The following is a 20,670-nucleotide window of genomic DNA, read 5'->3' on the forward strand; positions in this document are numbered from 1 at the left end:
ACCTTCTCAATATAATCAATCTAAGATACTATCAATTATTTGTTTTTTCTATCTCTAAAAATTTTCCTACCAATGATTTACTTTCCTGCCCCCAAATCCTTCATAGCAAGTGAATGTGTTAACTATTGTTTTAACCCCTTGATGTGATCCATGTTAGACCCAACTACCAGCGTATCATCAACATATAAACATAAAATAATGTAGTTGTCATCATCTAACCTTTTTAAATAAATACAATGGTCAAAATGACATCAAGTATAACCATGCTCATTTATAAAACTGTCAAATTTAAGATACCATTGCCGAGGTGCTTGCTTCAAACCATATAATTTTTTCTGCAATCTACACACTAAATTCTTCTTACATTTGACCTCAAATCTCTATGGTTGTGCCATATATATCTTCATCCAAATCACCATGAAAAACGGTTGTTTTAAAATCAAGTTGATCCAAATGTAGATCTTCAGTAGCCACAATACTTAAAACAATACAAATAGAAGTCATTTTAACAACAGGAGAAAATATATCATCAAAGTCAATACATTTTTTCTATGCAAATCATTTTACCACTAACCTAACTTTAAATAGTTTCTTACCTCCATCCTCTTCTTTCAACCTATAAACTCATTTATTCTGTAAAGCCCTTTTACCTATAAGCAACTTGCATAAATCTCAAGTTTGATTTTGCAACAAGGAGTCCATCTTGTCTTTCATTGCAGACTCCTACTAAATATTTGTATCCACCTGCACAGTTTCATCTAAACATTCAAGTTCATCGGTATATGTTAATAAAATAGAATACAAAGAGGGAGAGAAACTTTCTGGAGGTCTACTTAGCCTTGTTGATCGTCTAACATTCACTGAGGTGCGTGGTATATGTTGTTGCGATTGTTGCAGAGCTTATGGGACTGCTAGAACATCATTATTTTGAGTATCATCCAAAACTACATAATCATTTTCTTTTTTCTCATGTTGTTGCAACAGATCTTTGTACAACAGTTTCTCATTGAATATGATGTCTTTACTTCTTACAATTTTGAGATTTTCAGAATCTCAAAGCCTATAACCAAATTCATCAATGTCATATCCAACAAATATACATTTATTTGACTTATCTTTCAATTTGATTCTATTTTCAAAATCTATATATGCAAATGCTTCACAATCAAAGGTTCTGAGAAAAGAATAACTCACGTTCCTACCAGTCTATGCTTCCTCTGGAATACCACAGCCTAAAGGAGTAGAGAGATCTCTATTTATCAAATATACAACAGTATTGACAACCTTAGCCCACATGTTCAAGAGCATCTCAACATGCAACCTTGTACTCCTTTCACACTTCATTATTGTCATGTTCATGCATTCAGCCACTCCTTGTAGAGTCCTTGGAACAGTTTTATGTCTACGAATGTCATTAGAGGAATAACAATCTTCAAATTCTTTGTTATAATACTCACCACCACTATCAGATCTAAGACATTTTAACTTTTTCCAAGTCTCATTCTCAACCAAGTATTTCTATTTCTTAAAATTTTGAAATACATCATATTTTAGTATAAGGAAATAAACTCATATTTTTCTAGTTGCATCATCAATAAATGTAACATAATAATGAGAGTCATCAAGGAAAGATACATGAGCTAGTCCTCGTACATCTATATCCACAAGCTCTAATTTATTATCTTTATTTTCCTTGTCTCTTCACAAGGCTAACTCTCTTTTGTTTTCCATAAAAACTTTCATAGAAATCCATATTGGCACATTTCAAACCTGGTAAAACTTCATTTGAATGAAGTAATTTCATACATTTCTCACTCATATGCCCAAGTCTTTTATGCCATAGTTTTGTATTAGAATCTACAACATTTGTTTGTTCTCCTTAATTGCAACAATTATTCTTGAACATTTGTGTTTCTCTGAAACAATTAAAGTAGAAGGAATAGTATGACATGTACAAAGATATAAAGGTGTCTACTTTCACACCCTACTAGAAGGGAACCTTTTGAAACCATCCAATTTTTATCATTAGAAGTAACTGTGCAGCCCTCATCACCCAACTGCCCCACTGAGATTAAATTCTTACTCAACCTTGAAACATGTTTTACCTCTTGTAGTAGCCAATGATTCTCATTCTACAATTTAATCTTAATTTTGTCATTTTCCAACAATCTAACAAGGTTCATTATCCCCCAAATAAACTAGCGCAAAATCCCCTTGGACATAATAAAGAAAATAAAGTCTATGGGGAGTAGCATGAAATGAAGCCCCTGAATTTAAAACCCATGAATCATCAACACTTTCTAATCCTTTTCGGATTTATTACTTACCACATTTGCCTCATTAATCCCTTCTTGTTTGTCTCCTTCATTGTTCTTTCGAATCAAGCAATATTTCTTCTTATGCCCTAATTTTCCATAGCACCAACAATCGCTCGGTCCTCTAGATTGAGACCTTTTTCCCTTTGATTTTTATCTTGATTTTCCACAATTTCCTAAATTGTTTCCTCTTTCAATCATTCTGTCTGTACTTTGTGCGTTCAAAAGACTTCTTGATGTAGATATGTCTAAATTTTTCCTACAAGTTTCTTCACTCATAATAACACCAATCACATTATCAAATTTTAGGGTATTAGATCTAGAAACAAAAATACTCACAATAATTACCAAGCCATTCCAACTTTCAGGCGAAAAAACACAAAATCAAGAGAGCCCTAATTTCTTCATCAAAATTGACATTTATAGAAGATAATTAACTGGTAACCATATGAAACCCATTTAAATGATCAACAACAAATCCACCTTCTATCATTATCATAATAAATAAATGTTTCATGAGAAATGCCTTGTTTGAAGCGGAAGACTTTTCATACAATTTCCCTAGGGCTTGCATCAACTCTCATCTTCAATTTTTATAAATATTAAATGCCCCTGATTGCGCCAAGCATTATTGAATACTTCCAAGTGTTGTTCTATCCAAAATCTCCTAGTTCTCATCTGTCATAGCATTCGCTTTCTTAAATTTTTCTTGTAATGGCCGTCATAAATCCTTCTTATAAAGATAGTCTTCCATTTGCATCTTCCATAATTGAAAGTTTTGCCCATTAACCTTTTCAACCTTCAACTTACCCTTGCCTGTCATTGCTCACACTCAACCATGAGACCTTCCTACAGAGGATAGCGAAAAATAAATTACACCTCACTCTAATACCACTTGTTAGAATTAACCACAGCCAGAACTAACAATTACGTGCAAATATAACCAATATCATAAAACAATAAATCACATAAAAGAGAACACGAGACACAAAGGATTTAACGTTGTTCACCCAATTCTTGGACTATGTCCACCAATAACGAGTCCAATATTCTTATTATCCAATGATTACAACCTAATTACAATCAGTAAACCCTTACAACTCAATACTACCACAAGAAGCTACAATTTCATCATACATTATGAAATACCTAACCCTAAGCCATTTTATACAAGTTTTTTGCCGCTTACAAAATTTGATGCCCCTTGACCCCATCTTGTAGGCGCTACCCCTTGACCCCGTCTTGGGGGTGCTGCCCCCAAACCCTTGTAATAATAATTTTGGGGGAAACCACATCAAATAAAGGGGGGGAAATTAACCTCAGAGTCTAATTAGGCTCCATAACACAACAAATCCATTAATAGACTGAGCACACGTAGGAAAAAGGAATATAGAATTAGAACTTCCCCTTAGCCCCAACCTTGTGGGCATTTGGAGAAGAAAGAGAAAGACCCCTCTTTGAATGTTTACCTTTAATTGTAGTCCATCTCTCCTCAAACTTAGCCGCCACAGATTGCTAGGTCAACGAACTAGCAAAATAGACTGAATTCGTTGAGCCAATGCACTTAAAGATAGGGTCAATAACATCAGAGTCATCATTCACACGATCATCAAGGCCAGCAACAATAGGCAAACTCACAACCTTATCATTATCTGCCACTAAGAGCTCGTCTACACCATGCTGGCGAGAGACAACATAATTGTTTTAATCAGCAACACCAAGGAACCATTAAAAACTCCATGAACAGAGCCAACCACAGAAAGGACCGCAGCAACAACAACATTCTAATCTAGAAAAGGGGTCAAGTCGTCATCTTGACTCTGAGGAGCAATAAAAGCCTCTGAGGAATCTCCCCCTCCAGATGCAAGCAAGCTTCTTGACTACCGTATAATGTTGTTGCAAAGCATCCTTCCACCATGAGAAGGCTTTCTTGGATTTGGATTTGTCTCTCTCACACTTTGTTGTAACATGACCAGTATTGAAGCATTTTCTACATCTAAACAAGATACCTTCATAACCTAAGGATTGGATCCAAGAGACAATAGATGACCATAACTTGATCTTTGCCAATAAGCCTTGAGATGCATCAATATCAACAAGTATCCTAGCATTGGTGGAATTCAAAATATCAAAGGAATCCAAATCAACCATTAAAAAATCACCTAAAGCTTCACCAATTTCCTCAAGAATATAATCATGCCATAGATGAAGGGGAAGATTAGAAAGACATACCCAAATAGGCATTTTGCGAAAAGATTCAGTAATCAGATTGAAGTCCTTGTGCCATGGTTTGATCCTCAAAGGAAAACAATTTTCCCATGTGAAGAAATGGCCACAAAGGATAATTCTATCAACCGCGTTATCAAATCTAGCAATAAAAAAACCTTTCACCAGAGGAAAGATCTGGACAAACTTAGTCAAATATGGTTCCCAATGCTTGACAATCCAAGCATCAAGCTGCTTGAGGGAGGGCCAGAAACCCTTGAATCGACAAATAATTGCATCCTCCCCAAGGGCAGTAGTCATTTGCTCAATCTTTGAAATGGTATCACTATCCAAATTAATGGCAATAGATTTACTAGTGGGAAAGGGTTTGGACACAAACTTAAAATCCCCCAAACCCCCACCTTTACGAACTGATTGGGCATAAAAGGTCCCCTTTGCGCCACCCAAACCCCCCACAACAGTATACTTCCAAGTCGTGGCTTCTCGAAGAATAACTTCATCAACAACAAAGAGAGTCAGAGGAGACCGGAACAAAGACCCCTCCATCTAAGAACACCCAAAAGTTGATGAAACGGAGGCCACTCCATCACGCTTAGCTTGAGAAAGGGGAGGAGGCAAGCAACAAGCAACAACAACCTCAGCTCCATCAGACCCAGATTCAACATTGCTCGTTGAGGCCACAAGGGGACTGGCTGGAACACTACCCGAGCCATCACCAGCGAGGTTGGAATTCAACGCATTGTTCACCACGACCTGAAAATTAAGAAGAATGCATGCCGACACAGAACAGGCAGGAAGATGCTTCAACCTCCGGCACCTGCAGCATGCCAAAAGACCACAACAGCCTCTGTAGCAAGGGATGAATTTGAATCTCCCAATGACCGGAAAACTTAAACAGCAGCAAGAGACTTCATCATTACACTGCACATAATTTCAAAAAATAAGTAATGTCCAGACTAAGTTAATCCTATTGCGAATCTGGTTTGATTGTGGGAAGTTATTTGTGTGGGCATGGCAGATTCCTTTGTGTCTAAAAATTAAATGTCACATTTCAAAAGCTAATGTATACTGAACGATATTGTATGGAACTTATTTGAGGTTAATAAAATATTTGAGAAAAATCTTCTATCTTATAATTTCAGTTTATAAATTGTGTTTCTGAGAAATTGTATTAAGTTTAATGAAATTGTATTGATTGTTAGAATTTACAAAAAACAGAGAATACATAAAAAAGTTCAGGATTATAGAGACGAAAGTTATTTTATATTATTCATTAAATTTGGAATACAGCGTTTAAAAGAAAAATGCAAAAAAAACCCTCAATTGGGCAGTGACACCCAGCTATAAGCATTGTCCAATGGCCTGTGGCATGGATGGAAATGTAACCTCTAGAAGGTACATAATTTTAATAAGAATATTTGCAAGATCCCAATACTTTCTTCCAGCAGCATTACCATCTCACAGTAACGATTATGAGCAAATGCCCATTAGAGACAAAAAATCTTCTTAAGTAGGCAGTGATTTGGCTGCTTGTCATTCACAACCCATATTGCCCATGGCTATGCAACATATAGAAGATGAAGAATTTCACTAAGAAAATTCATATCCTATCTCTCTAGCAGCATTACCATCTCACAGTGAGGTGTATGGGGAAACAAATCTACAGCCAATGCTTTTACTGGGTGAAAAGCTTCTGACATAGGCATGGATTTGGCACGCTGCCTAGCATGACCCAAATTGCTCATATGTCTGAACCCTCGTTTATTCCCCTTCCCTTTCTCATTTTTCTCCGTTGATGGTGTGCAAAGTTCAATTGCATTTTCTAATAATGTCTCTGGATTACATGAGATATAGCTGCACATTCAAACAAGACATTATTATTCCTTACATCTAAAATGCTTATTTATGTCTAAATGGATGTTCCACCCAATCAATGGCATGATCATTGGATGGAATAGAACAGGGCTCTATGATTACTTACACAAGGCGTCGCAAGCGTGGATGAGTGCGAAGAGCTTTGATGACCTGTACATTGTAAATCAAGAATTTCAGGGAAGTGAATCCAACCATGAAATTAATTTCATATAGAAATCGTGCATTCTTTAGACCTAATAGAACATAAGAATCAGATTTACTTGAATCTAAGTATACTTACAGTAGGGTGTAGACCACCACGTGGTGGATCAACTATGGCAACAACATCATTAAACTGCTTTGCTGCACCATGTTCCTTCTTGATTTCAGAGTCGCCATTTGTCTGAGAAGAGATATCTAAAGAGCTGGGGCCTTTATTATCAAGTTCTTCACATTCCTTATCAACATTATTATCTTCTACATTTATAGGTACGGAAGAATCAGACCTTTGTTCTTCAGATTGACTGGAACATTCCTTTGTCATATTATCATTGCTTTTGTCACTGGTATTTTCTTTGATATCAGATTCTGTTTTTGTTGTTATATCAACATACTCTTTCAGCAAGGAATCCATCACATCTTCAGCCTGTATCATGTCCATAATGACAATGGCATGTCACATTTTACCAAAGATACCATCATACAAGTATAGTATTCATGGTTTTAAACAGAGTACAAAAAATTCCAGCTTTTTGCTGGAATCAAAAATTCTCTAACCTTTGCACAAACAAACCGGCAGTTTTTTATACCATTCATTTCTGCATTCCTTTGGGCATCTGCAACAGCAGGGGCAATCATTTCGATTCCTACAACCTAACAAAAACACACATAAATCAGCATAACATATTGAACTGTTTTTTAATATACTAGAAGCATTGCTCCATGAGAAAAGAATGCTAGCAATCAGTTGGACAGGCAACTTGCTTGATGTCTTCCAATGGATTAGTCAAGATGAACACTGCAACATTGTTAATAACCAAGTACACCAGCAATTTGGAAAAAAAAATTACCATGCCGGCACGACAAGCTAGTGTCAAACCAATTGTGCCCGTCCCACAGCATACATCAAAAAGTAGTGTTGTAGGGCTAAGCTGAGCCCAATCACCAGCCAAAGTATAGAGTCTTTCAGCAGCAAGACTGTTAACCTAACAGCAATTACAAGTCATTTTAATTTATTATATAGAAATAATGCACAATATCAATACTATAAAATTCATATGATGACCAACCTGAAAAAAGGCAGTTGGAGATATACGGAAGCAAAGATTATTTATGTAATCATGAATTTGGCCTACAGGCTCTCTGTAGTCATTCTCTGCAATCCTTCCAGCCACAACATTAGGTAGATGTACTGGGAACAATGTGGCATCTGCAGGTGCTGCATTGGAAATACCCAGGTGGTCCTGCATAGAAAATTGCCATCAGAACAAAACACACACCCAAAAAATGTGAATTTGGAAACCAAAAATTCAAGATCAGAATGACAACAGATTACATTCAATGATAAAAGAAACAAAGTGTATGGAAAGAACAAAGCAACACACCAATATACACACACTTCTGGCTAGCATTTTTATCATTGCCAGGGTTGTCAATCTTAGAGGAAAATTGGAGATTGAAAGGTAGGTAGGAAGACCAGTTTGGAGAGAGCTACTAGCTGTTTCATATTCAATTCCTAAACAATTTGAGCTCATTCTGTCTAGAACACACTTTGTATCATTCAGATTTTGCTCCATATATGTAAGATTTCTATCATTTTGTAGTTCATATGCTCCTTGGCATCAAGAATAGCGTCCATTGACCAAATTGTTAGTGTTTAGTCCTCGGCCTTTCTTATTAAGCTCTCCAGGAATAGAAGCAGCAGAAACAGTACGTGGCATTTCTTGAGCAATCAAGTGGCAAATTGATGGAGGCAGCAAGCAAAGCAGGATGATTTTTCACACATTAAACTGTACACCATTTATGTATGAACATCTCTGAGGAACTTCCCTTAACACACTCTTCATTCTAACCACCATTGACAAATTCAAGGGTATCAATCATGTCACTAAAGCAAGATTCAACAAAGGAAAAGTGCCCGAAGATCCCAACCTTATTCATGTGGTTTCTGAAACACTCTTCATTATCAATGAGGAAAATCATTTCAAACATCCAAAATCAAACATGGGAAACTGAAGGAAATGAACTATCAGGCAAGCAAAGCATTCTTATCATGGAAGTTGTCGCCTATTGTAGAATGACACTGACAAAAATATCAAAGAATGCAAATCGGCTGCGCCAAATATGGAAGCACCTAGTACAACCATGGCCAAAATTATACAGCACCAAGAACCAAAATTTAGAATAAATCTCCTTGCAATCAATCACTATGAGGAAACAAAACGTAAATGTCATACACCCCTGCCACCCAAGCATATATCATCCTCTATTCAATATTATAGGATCCAGTCCCAACACGAGACCCAAAGCCCTCTACTATTTCTCACAAAATGAAAACATCACTGAATAAATACTGGCATCCAAGATCAATAGTAGACACTAGATGTATTCATTTTCAATGCTTCAGTTGATGTTGTATGATGAAAAAGGCAACTACAAACAATATGACATGTAAAAGAAAATTCCATGTTCTTATAAGAAATGAGAGAATTCCTTAGTCAAGCTTGTGAAAGAGCAATTGTTCCTTTCAAATAAAATATATATCCATAATATTCTTCAAGAAAAATAGTTCCAAATATGAGGGTATGAGGGCCACAGTTAGGCTTAAAGTTGAATGCTGATGTTGTAGAGGGACAGTAAATAAACATCAATGTGTTCAGCATATAGGTGAACAGGAAATAAACATATAATTTAACAAAGTATTATTCATTCATCAAATGCTTCCGTACAAAGTAATAATATTCAATACCAACATGATGCCAATTACATAAGTGTATTCCATATTTATAACATACGACACGGTGTCAATCAAGCAACATAGTCGTGCCCATACCCATAACGGTCTAACTACTCAATTCGCCGGACAACATCACCCCCCCAAAAAAAAAAAAAAAATCGTCTCCTGACGACTTACCAATTTACAAAATAGGAGATAATGAAGAAAATACATCAAAACAAAGACTAAGGGGGAGGTTGCGTCCCTGGAGTGTCTAGCAACCGACACAACTCGTAGACCTAATCTATCTAAATGTGCAAATCCTCCTGTGCCTTGGTGTTGACCTACAATGTCTCCTTCAATAGAAGTGTTGCCTCCATAGCCTGTGCCTGAGCCTCTTGTAGCACTTTTTCAGCCTTTTCGTTATCCTGTAAGAGCGTTGCTCGCTATGCTGCCCATGCTGCCTAGTGGCTAGTCAATTAGGTACCTAGCTCCTCTCGAGCCTTTGCCTCTACCTCGCTAGACCTTGCAACTACAAACCTCTCTGCTTATCTATCTGGCTCTGCACCCCAATGAGCATAGTAGACATCTTTATATGCTGCTACTCTCTTGTGTAGGCTTCTCCATGGCAGTTTTGCACGGTCCCAACTCAATTTTTGTAGTCCAATCAGCCAGCATCTCTGTCATTTCCACGATTGGCCATCCTCTGGCCTCAAAGCAAGAGCGGAAATGCTACATACAACCCCTTTGGATATAGGCTCAGATCAACTACAACTCCCTTCTACGGTTCAAAGCATGTTGTCAAATAATTCGGCCTCTCTCCAGCACAACCTCCATGGCCCTAATGTATGCCATGGTTCTCTCCTCATCCGACCCATAATTCAGCCTGTCCTCAATATCGACATCCTACTCTGTATCCATCTCTGTCTCCCTCTCTACCCCTTCTATGACAGCCACATCCACCTCCGCTACAGTGCCCTCATCTTCGGCACATCCTCGAACTGTGGTACTCTCGACTCATGTGGCTCTAGAATGACAAATACTCCTGTGAATACCCCTCCCCACCTCGGGGACTAGATGGAGGGGTCGCCATCTATAAGGGTGAGTCGAGCTTGTTGTCTTAAGAAGACACTGGCTCGGTCCATCACTACAACACCCTCGTCCTCTGGCTATGTTGGTTGTGCTAGCTAGGCCACACCCATAGGTTCGACCAACAAGGATCAAGCTATAGTAACAGTAGCCTCTATGTCAATCACATCTAGTCGAACTCGAGGCTCAGGCTCTAGTGCCTAGTGCATCTCCACGAGCCCTGTCGTTGAAACTGCAATTACTAGATTAGGGGCAACTAAATCCACTTGGATGTCCACAACTGGAGTTCTCTCGAGGGTGGCTAGCGGGGATGGCACCTTGACAACTTCCATCTTAGCCGATACATCTATGGTCTCCGCCATGGCCGTGGGTGGAGTCATAACAATGGGTCCATGCCTCTCGTCGAATGGAGGAATAAGTGGCATGGGGGTGGTGGCTATCAAGTGCGCAGAAGTCAGCAACTAAGAAGTGAGAAGTGTCTTAGGTGGGGACCCTACATCTGCCTCATCATTCCCAACCTCCACTGAAGTACATTCTACCTCTAAATCAGTCCCACCACTCTCCATGGTATCCTCTCGTCCGCTATCAGTGTCACCGTAGACATCTACGCCCTACATTACCCTCTTCTAACCAGCCATCGTGCCACCCGTGTCCAAAAGCCTCCAATACTCGGGGTTCTCCTGGTGCCAATCTTCCTCTCGATGGGACTTCAAACTCATCCACTGGAGTTTGGAATGTTGCTTCAAGAAACAATCTGATCGCATGGTGCGGTATATAGAATGTGCGATGCTCCAGTGTTATGAATTCCTCCATTCTATCAGCGAAGACGGTCGCTCAAACATATACCATACCATTCATAATGTCATTCATGAAGGTAATCTGTGGCAGGGTGATATCTGAAACCCTACTCACCCCGGATAACCAGCTCATTATCACGTCCATGATACACCGCCAATGGCCTTCTCGAATAAAGTCCCGCCGCAATCCTCGTTTCTTAGTACCCTTTATGATAGACTCAAACTCCTTTGACGTGAGGTCATGTCCCACCAAATTCACCCAGTACTCCTTTCATTCTTGCGGAAGTTTGTGGTTCATAGTTACCACTTTACGACCTCCTTGGCCAGGAATGCCAAGAACCCTAGTGAAGTCGTGGACTTTGAACGAGACCGTGAGACGATGCTTATTGTATGTGAATGTACTTGTTCTATTGTGTCTATTGTATGTTTCAATCATAGCTCTTAATATCATCTCAAACAGCCATATGGAAAACACCGGATGTTGAATCACCCAATGTACTTGCACACGAATCATTATTTGTTTGATTAAGTCTATGTCAGTCGTTTCCTGCCACTATTTGCAGCACTCATTGCCATTCAACACTTCAAATTGTGCTGTGAGATGAGAAACGTCAGCCTTCTATGCAGATGGATGCACTTTAAGACACACCTTCTGCTTCTCCCCACTCGATGCTCCTGGCCCTACAACCCAGACTCCTGAGGCCAATACTCTCGCATTCTTGTCAATCTCGGCACTATTCTCCTTCAACTGATCCTTCCACTATCTCCTTTTCCCTGCAAATTGCATATTCCAACTGATTAACGACTTCTTGTTTTGTCTTTATGCAACAAGACCGTTAGGTTATTTGCTAAGTTGTTGCTCTCCATTGTTGCTTCTTCGCGGCTATGGCTTTTTATTTATCCACGGCTATGGTTTTTTGCTTTTCCATGCCACATGTTCCTTTAGCTCCCTCAGCCTGTTTCTTATCGTCACCTTCCGAGTATTTTCTATCACTCTCCCGCAGGGTATATTTCCTTCACACTCTGTGGAACTTCTTTCTTTAGCACCTACCAACAACACCCTTATTCTTTCCAGTAGTTGTGGCCTCAACCTATTCTTTTCTCCTCTCTTGGCGCCCATGGAATGCTTTACTCATTTTCTTCCCTTCTCGTGGTATATTCTAGGACGGAGATTGTTTTTTATTTCCCTTCTTCGCGGCCCATGTTGTGTCCACAGCCATGTTGTGTCCGCGGTTGCTCTTTATTTTATTTTTTTCTAACTTCCTAAGTCTAATTTCCGGCAAGTATTACCCCTTACCTTGCCTCCTTGCCATTCATGATAGATCTTCAACTTCGATCCATTAAAGGCGTCAAGAATTTCTCGCCTGTCCAAGGTCCATAATTTTATAGAACCATTATCACCAACTTCTCTAATTTTATATGGTCCAAGCCATTTGACCTTGAATTTCCATTGTGGCCATTGTACTGAAGCACCAGTTGGCCTGGCTGGAACCTCATCCATTTCAAATGTTTATTGCGCCATGCCTTGCGACGAGTTTGTGTCATCTCCATCACCCATTGCGTCATTAATCTTCGTTCATCCAATTTGTTCAGTCAATATGGTGCTCTTGTAGACTTCCCATATCTCCAAGCCTATTTTCAATTGCAATCCGAAGGGTCGGGACCATGAATTCAACTGGTATCATGACCTCTTGCCCAAACATTAACTGGAATGGCATCTGTTCAGTTGTGACTTTGAACGTTGTGCGATAGGCCCATAGCATCGAATGAAAATATTTCCTCATTGCCTGCCTGTTCTACTCATGATTTATATATGATAGCCATGAGGATTTTGTTTGTCGCTTTCACCTGGCCATTGGTTCTTAGGTAATATGGACTAGACAACGAACAAAAAATCTTGAATTCAATTGTCAGTAATTTGATCACGTGATTCACAAAGTAACCTCCTCTGTCACTTGTCAACTAGATGGGTATGTTGTACCGCGTGATGATCTGCTCATATATAAACTTTGCGGTGCTTATTGCAGAGTTCTCTAGTAGTGCCCGTGTCTCTACCCACTTTGTTAAATATTTCGTGGCCACTACCAAGTATCGGCAACGTCGGGACCTACTCATTTCGTGGCCACTACCACATATCGGCAATGTCGGGACCTACTCGCCTCAGCAGACTCACGAAGTCCAATCCCCAACGTTCAAACAATTCCTGGGCGCGGGAAGGGTTTAACGGCATGAAGTCTCACTTAAGTGGTTTACCTACTCTCTAGCACGTATCATAGCTTAACACCCATGTAATGTCCCCTTTTTCACGCTAGACCCAATGGCGCCTTGTTGGTCTATCTCTTGATCTCGATAGGCTAATGACATTTAATTTTGAGGATGCTAGCCAGTCACAGGAGTCTATTTGGTTTCGTTGGGGAGATATTTAAGTGGGAACTTCCTAAAGTTAAGTCACTTTATTTTATAAAGTTGATTTAAAAGGTTACTTTATCATTTAAAGTCACTTAATGACAAAAGTAACTCAAGTGACTAAAAGACAAAATAGGCTTTTATCCCACATTGCCTAATTGTTTGGATCTTCCCTCACATTGAGGTTATAAAAGCAAAGAGCTACATTGGGATTTACACCATGAGATATAATATAGATAAAATATAAACAAGTTGCTTAAACGTGACTAGTTAAATCTCGAGGACGAAACCTCTTGAGATAGTGGAGATGCTAGATGTAACCCCAGTAACTCCTATACGTATGCAATCAGCTTCAGGTACGAAAATGACAGAGTATCATTTGTTTCAGTTCCTACTCCAGCAATTAGCAGTGAAGTATTGTTGAGGTTTAGTGGTATTAGCTAAGGTGGGAGAAGTGGGATCAGTAATCCATGTTATAGGAGTGAGGCAGAAGCAGGTGACAGTATTCAGGCTCAGGCAGATCACAGACACAGTTCCGAGTGAGAAGAACGGCATATGCAAACTGTAGCGGGGAGTTGGGAGGCAGTTAATACTGGAATCACATCCATACAGGTCAAAGATAGTCGGGTCTGTCATTTAACCTTTAACGTGTGAGTACAAACTCTACAGTAAGAGTCTACGGTGGGATATTAGACAATCTGTCTATATTCACACATCTGCACTTACTCGGAAGTGGTGTTGTTGGTGCCGTAAGGAGACTGGTGGGAGGCATCGATACATCTTACTCAACATGGGTTATACTAGTATATCAGACATGAGTGTTACAGTGGAATTCAGAACTGGAACCGGCAGCAAGCACGTGCATTGGAGAGCATTTACAAGGGGACCCGTATAGACAGCAGTGTCATCAACAAACACATTCCAGGTCAAGGTTATTGCCCCCCTTCATTCGGGAATTGTATTCATGTACTTAATAGGACGTTGATGGTTCAGACTTTGCATATAAATGTATAGTTTAAATTCTATAATAGACAAACATGGGCTTGGTCTAGCATGCTTGGAGAATGATGAATCTAAAATTACTCCCTTTCAAGTTGTCATATATATTGAATTTTCTTTCGTGCTGATGTATTATTGGAGCTTAGGATATTAAAGTGGTATCAGAGCCACAAAACCTGCCAACTTGTGGGTAAAGTTATTAAGTTGCAGGCTGGACTAAACAAAAAAAAATGACAGTTAGGCATGAAGAGGAAGCCTTATAAATTTAGTCATACTAAACCTGAACAGGCAGAATCTTCAGATCAGATTGAAATTGAGGATAGTTACTCAGTTGATAAGGAGTTAGCATTTGAGACAAGCTTACAGGTTGAACCGGTTGAACAAGTTGAACCAGGTGAACAGGGTGTGATGGAGCCTTGAAATTTTTGCAAATTATAGCTTCCATTCGCAACATTCTATCCAATCATTCACTCAATCCAATTGGATAAGAAAATATGAGCAGATATGTACAAGATATATTGTGTTGAGGGCTCAATCTTAACTGTACAGAAACATACAGGTTATGATAGAATTTATATAAAATACAAGTGTCCCAAGGTAGGCCTGTGTGCATAAGAGCATTTCAGTATGTATTGTTTTAAGGAGTAAGCAGAACTTCACAGAGTATGTAAGATTTTGAAGTCATTTCAGTTTATTGGCCCTTCAGCAAATTGATGGTGGATGAATTCATCAGGATCATAACAGTATTTACAGATTTACCTCAAAGAGGCTGTCAGCAATTTTTATTCCAGTGTATTCCTGTGTAGTTGCATCTTCACAATCAGAGATTTTGAATCAGGCAGCAGATGTACGCAGCACTCCATTCTTAAACAGGAATGATAAAAAGGATGTGAACCTATTTGAACATAATTCAGATATTTAGTGCTGGAACTTCTTATAGTGTCCCCTGATTTCTGAAGAGACTACCGTGCATGAAAATGTATTAATCACCTGGTGGAAAGAAGTGGTCATCGTTATCCAATATTGGTTTGACTTATAATTCTGGGAATAATTTCATGGTGATGCATTTCCAGCAGCACTTTCCGTGCATACAAGACACATGGTATCAACTAATAGCAGAGCATATTGTTCAAGCGACAATAAGATTGCAGAGAAGGTAAAATGAAATCTCACCCACAGACGGTATGATACAGAGAAAATAAAGAAGAACATCAAAACTTCCTGTATAAACAAAAAAAGTTTTCACAGTATTGATGCCCGGAAAGACCCTGTGCTGTCAAATGCATAACAGTGATAATCTTGTATAGCAATGTCTTCAAACATTAATGATCAACGACATATACTATCCTTGCTTATTTCATGATTCCAAGGAACTTGGTCGCTGTGATTATGGCATCATTCTTAGAGAATTATGATCAGATTTTGGTGCATCTTGTGGTGGTTCAGACAGTAATGAACGTGAATAGTGGTCCAGCGTATGCATTGTGTTTCATGCAGCAGACAAAGACGCTGTCGGCGTACAGGATGATCGGCAGGATGAGAAGTTTTTGCTGTAGACATGATATTTGTCATAAACATATCGGGAATATGTTCTACACACTATGTTGATACATTTGAGTGGATACAAGCATATGAGTGTGCCCAACCAATAGATGTTCAAGAAATATTTACCAAATGGATTTCTTATCATTTACATGAATCGCATTCACCGCATTCAGAATGGATGTCTTAGTTTCCGAATCCTGCAGCAACCTCCCAACCAAGGATCTTTTTTGATGGTTAGTATCTTATGTCATTGTATATCTATTGCAGGTACTCACATGAATAAGGGGAGTTTGCAAAAGTATGGGTTGACGATCGTGATTGCAGTTTGACAGACCGGGGAGTAAAACCATGTTAGAAAATCCTTATGAAAAGAATAGAAAGGAGGAGATACAGGTGATGCAGAGATCCTCGGTCATTGTACACCAATCAGGTTTTGAGAAATAATGACGTTTTATTCTGGAGAAATCGAGGAACTCTTTGGTGAAGACAAGAATGGTGCCATCTCGTGAACCAACAGGAGTTACCTGGAAGCCTGGTATGGATGCGTAACAGAAATAGAAGTATGTGCAATGGGAATTTGAAGGATGTACCACCAGTTATATTATAAAAAATCGAACTATGCTAAAATTATAACAATGGTTAGTTATTAGTTTAGAAAAGGTGTGACCCTTTGAAAGATACCTAATGGGTTTTCATTCTTTATAAATATATGATGTGAAACAAAACAAAGACACCACTCATATATACCAAAACTTGCATATTTTGAAGCATATGTGCTATTTAAATTCCTTCCTTGGAAAATGATTGAAGTTCGAGCCAAGCTCCTGGATATTGAATTATTTAGCATAAATTTCGAAATTCTTTGAGATCAAATTGTGTTGAGTGGAGCATCAGCATCTGAGTGTCTTCAATACGATTTTTTCTACAATATAATCAGTAAGAGATTTTATTTGCTTTAGAGTTGAAATACTATATAGTTCGTCTTTTATGATCATCTTTATTTTCTATTAATAATTTGTTATTAGGATAAGTAGATCAATTGTTCGCTGCTATTTAAACCCAATAAATACAAATATTGTGAAATATTGTAATTATTTCCTTATTTGTATCTATTTTGTCTCTATAAGGGTTAAAACATCATAGACTGGTTCAATATATGCATGAATACTAAGTGATTTGACGCATCCTGATAATTGAATTGTTTATAGATTTAATATACATAATATCATAGAGTTGTATGTGAAAACATATAGTTTTGACCCTATCGCCCTTTTAAATTTCGGCAATAATCACTAACTTGCTCATAATTCTCAATGTATACACTGGCAATAATCTAATCTCTTTCCTTTAAGGATTTGATATCTATTTGTTTTAATAATTCACTTTTGATCTCATTTCAGCATTCCCAAGTTTATTAAAGTAATTGTATTTTCGAAGATTAATACTCACTATTAGCAATCCAGAAGTTTCCTTAACCTCTTGCCATTTCGGGAAACTGTCTTTGCATTAAATTTATCTACTATAAATGTCATGGATCCAAGTTTGTTATCCAGGATCAGGTGCACTGGCCTTGGTTTTGCAAAGCCAGAAGCAGAGAGGATCCAAATCGAATTGACTACTCCTATCAAGTTGGCCTTAACTGATCAGATATCCTAGCATCGAGAAGGCAAGGCTCGTAGGATTCTAATCTCCGATTTTGGGAACCAACAAAGTGAATAGGTTGAATAGGTACAGGACATTCAAATGGCTCATAATGAGAATGAACAAAAATGACAAGTGAGGAAAACCTTGCGGGCAATTAGAGATGGACAGAATAACATCACAATTGCACTTTAGCAACTTACAGGTGCTATGCAATAGCTAGCTCCGACTCATAAGAGAGCACCAATCATCATAGTGGAGGTGGTAGTGTGGCAAGATCACCCCGAGCTACTAGGGCCCGCACATGGAACACTGACAGGCCATCGATGCTCATTTTTAATGCAGAGGAGGAAGTAACGCAACCTGCGGCACCAAGTTTACTTCCGGATAATGTCATGGCTATGTACGATGAATGGGATCTGTTCGCTGATCAAATTAAACAAAATCTGACTTTTGTTCAATACATGAATCAGAAAAGAGAAGTAGAGAGACCACAGCAAGACAGGAGGCCTAGGACACAAAACAGGAACTTGAAGCACACCATGAACAAATTATCCCTCCCCATTTTTTATGGCAGCAGTAAGACATCCGCAAGAGCTTGGATTCACAAGCTAGACACCACCTAACACTTACGCCCATGTCAAAGACAAAAGCCATTAGATTCACCACGATGCATTTAGAGGGTGCGGCATATAGTTGGTGGCATCATGGGTTGGTTACCCAAGATCATGGTCTCATTACATCTTACGAGACCTTCAACTCTAAGTTGATCACCTGTTTTGACAGGAAGGACATTGAGGTCTACTACAGGAACTTGGCGCAATTACGACAGGGTGGATCTCTAGATTACTTCATTGATGAGTTTCAACGGATTACGGTGATGGTCCCGGATATGACAAAACAACGTAAGCTAATGTTGTTCACTGAGGGATATCAAGACAAATATAGAAGTTTGGTCAAGGTCCTTAAACCAAACACTCTGGATGATGCTATTAAGATCGCACATGATCTAGAGTCCCCTTTGTCGATCCTACAACCCCGTAAGAAACCTTATAAGGGGTCTACTTCGTTCCAAAGAAACAAGAACCAGCATAAGACAATCCCTCCCAGGTTGGACTTTGAGACACGGAATGAACTCAGGAGGAAGAAGCTATGTTTCACTTGTCGAGAGCCATGGACACCGAACAACAAATGCCTTAGCAAAGGCAAAATACATTATGTCGAGGTACTCTCAGAAGAGGAGGATGAGCAGCAGGGGGGAAGCAATGTTGATGGCAGCGATGAGGAAGAAAGTGAGTAGCAGCCTCCTAGAGAGGGGAAGAAGGAATCTAGTACAAGACAGTCCCCTATCATAGCTTCCCTTTCCAGCGATCCCATAGGTCACCCCTTTCACTTGAAGGGTGTAGTTAGGGGACAGCGTACGATGTGTCTCTTAGATACAGGTGCATCACATAATTTCATAAGCATGCATCGGGTTTCAAAGAGGAAATTATAGATTGATGACATACACGAGTTCGAAGTTAGAGTGGCAGGAGGCGAGAGATTGAGGTGCACAAGGAAAGTGTCAGGACTTTCGATTCACTTTGACGACTTTCTTCTTGGGGCAGATTTTTATGTGGTCGATTAGGATTACTGAGATGCCATGTTGGGAAGTTAGTGGTTGTAGACTATTGGCAGGTACACAGTTAATCATGATAAGATGTAGCTGGAATTCTTACAAGATGGCCGACAGGTCATTCTCAAGGCTATGCCAAATGGTGAACCCAAGTTGATTTCAGCCCACAGGATGGAAGCCATTATGAAGCATGATGACATGGAGTGGGCAGCTCACTATTTCATTTCCTCTGAGAATACTTTAGACTTAGGACAGCAAATTCAAGATCAGAGCACGAGTTTCCAGTCAGTTTATTACAGCCTCTTCTTATTCCAGCACAGAAGTGGGAGAGTATATCCATGGATTTCATTACAGGATTGCCAAAGGTGCAAGGTAGAGATTCCATTTTCGTGGTTGTGGACAGATTAACTAAGTTCACTCACTTTTTTGCTATAGCGGCAGATTAGTCGGCCTCTCAAGTAGCAGAGTTATTTTTTCGAGAGGTTTTTCATCTATATGGTCTTCCTCGAACCATTGTGAATGACAGAGATAACAAATTTCTCAACACTTTCTGGCAAGCACGGAGTTGACACCCAACACGAGTTACCATCCACAGACGGACAGGCAGACTGAGATAGTAAACAAATGGGTGGAGGATTATCTCCGAAACTATGTATCCAGACAGCAAAGAGCTTGGGTTAAATGGTTATATCTAGGGGAGTACTACTACAACTCCTACCACATGTCCATCCAGATGACTCCATTTTGAGCTCTCTATGGCAGCGAACCCCTGTCGTTCGTAGATCTAGCTTTACAGGACAGCAAGGCACAACTAGCTAGAGATTGGATACAGGATCAACTAGACATTCTCAAATCTCTTCAAGAGAACGTTGTACAAACTTAGAATCAACAAAAGACGTAAGATGATCGCTGTCGGACAGAGTGGAGTTTTGAGTTGGGTGACATGGTTTACCTTCATCTCCAACCTTACAAGCAAAGTTCTTTGAAGAAGATTGGGTCTGAAAAACCTCAGCCTAGATTTTATAGTCCCTAACGCATTACTCGGAGGGTTGGAGAGGTTGTTTATGAGTTGGATTTGCCAGATGACAGCAGAATTCATAATGTTTTCCAAAAAATGATTGGTCAACATGTAGTACCCTCCATTGGATTGCCCCCACTTGATGGGGAAGGGAAGCTAGTATTGGTCCCAGCAGAGCTGATTGAGATCATAGAAAGGAAGTTGCATAACAGGTCCATCAGGGGGTATCT

At 39.2% G+C, this 20,670-nt stretch overlaps 1 protein-coding gene across 1 annotated transcript in view; it reads right to left on the reverse strand.

The window, feature by feature from the left end:
• Positions 1–5,782: 5,782 nt before the first annotated feature.
• LOC149528643 (zinc finger (CCCH-type) family protein) overlaps positions 5,783–20,670 on the reverse strand; it is a 91,354-nt gene continuing 76,466 nt past the window's right edge. Inside the window, exons 10-15 of the mRNA XM_089811227.1 lie at positions 7,685–7,858; positions 7,466–7,600; positions 7,173–7,268; positions 6,697–7,041; positions 6,523–6,566; positions 5,783–6,395 (exon numbers count right to left, since the gene is read on the reverse strand). Coding sequence (XP_089667353.1) covers positions 6,149–6,395; positions 6,523–6,566; positions 6,697–7,041; positions 7,173–7,268; positions 7,466–7,600; positions 7,685–7,858 — 1,041 coding nt within the window. The 3' untranslated portion in view covers positions 5,783–6,148. The remainder of the gene's footprint in view (positions 6,396–6,522; positions 6,567–6,696; positions 7,042–7,172; positions 7,269–7,465; positions 7,601–7,684; positions 7,859–20,670) is intronic.

This window comes from Cupressus sempervirens, chromosome 11 (assembly GCF_028749045.1).
Source record: "Cupressus sempervirens isolate cs-2001-9-10 chromosome 11, ASM2874904v1, whole genome shotgun sequence".
Taxonomy (NCBI): Eukaryota; Viridiplantae; Streptophyta; class Pinopsida; order Cupressales; family Cupressaceae; genus Cupressus; species Cupressus sempervirens.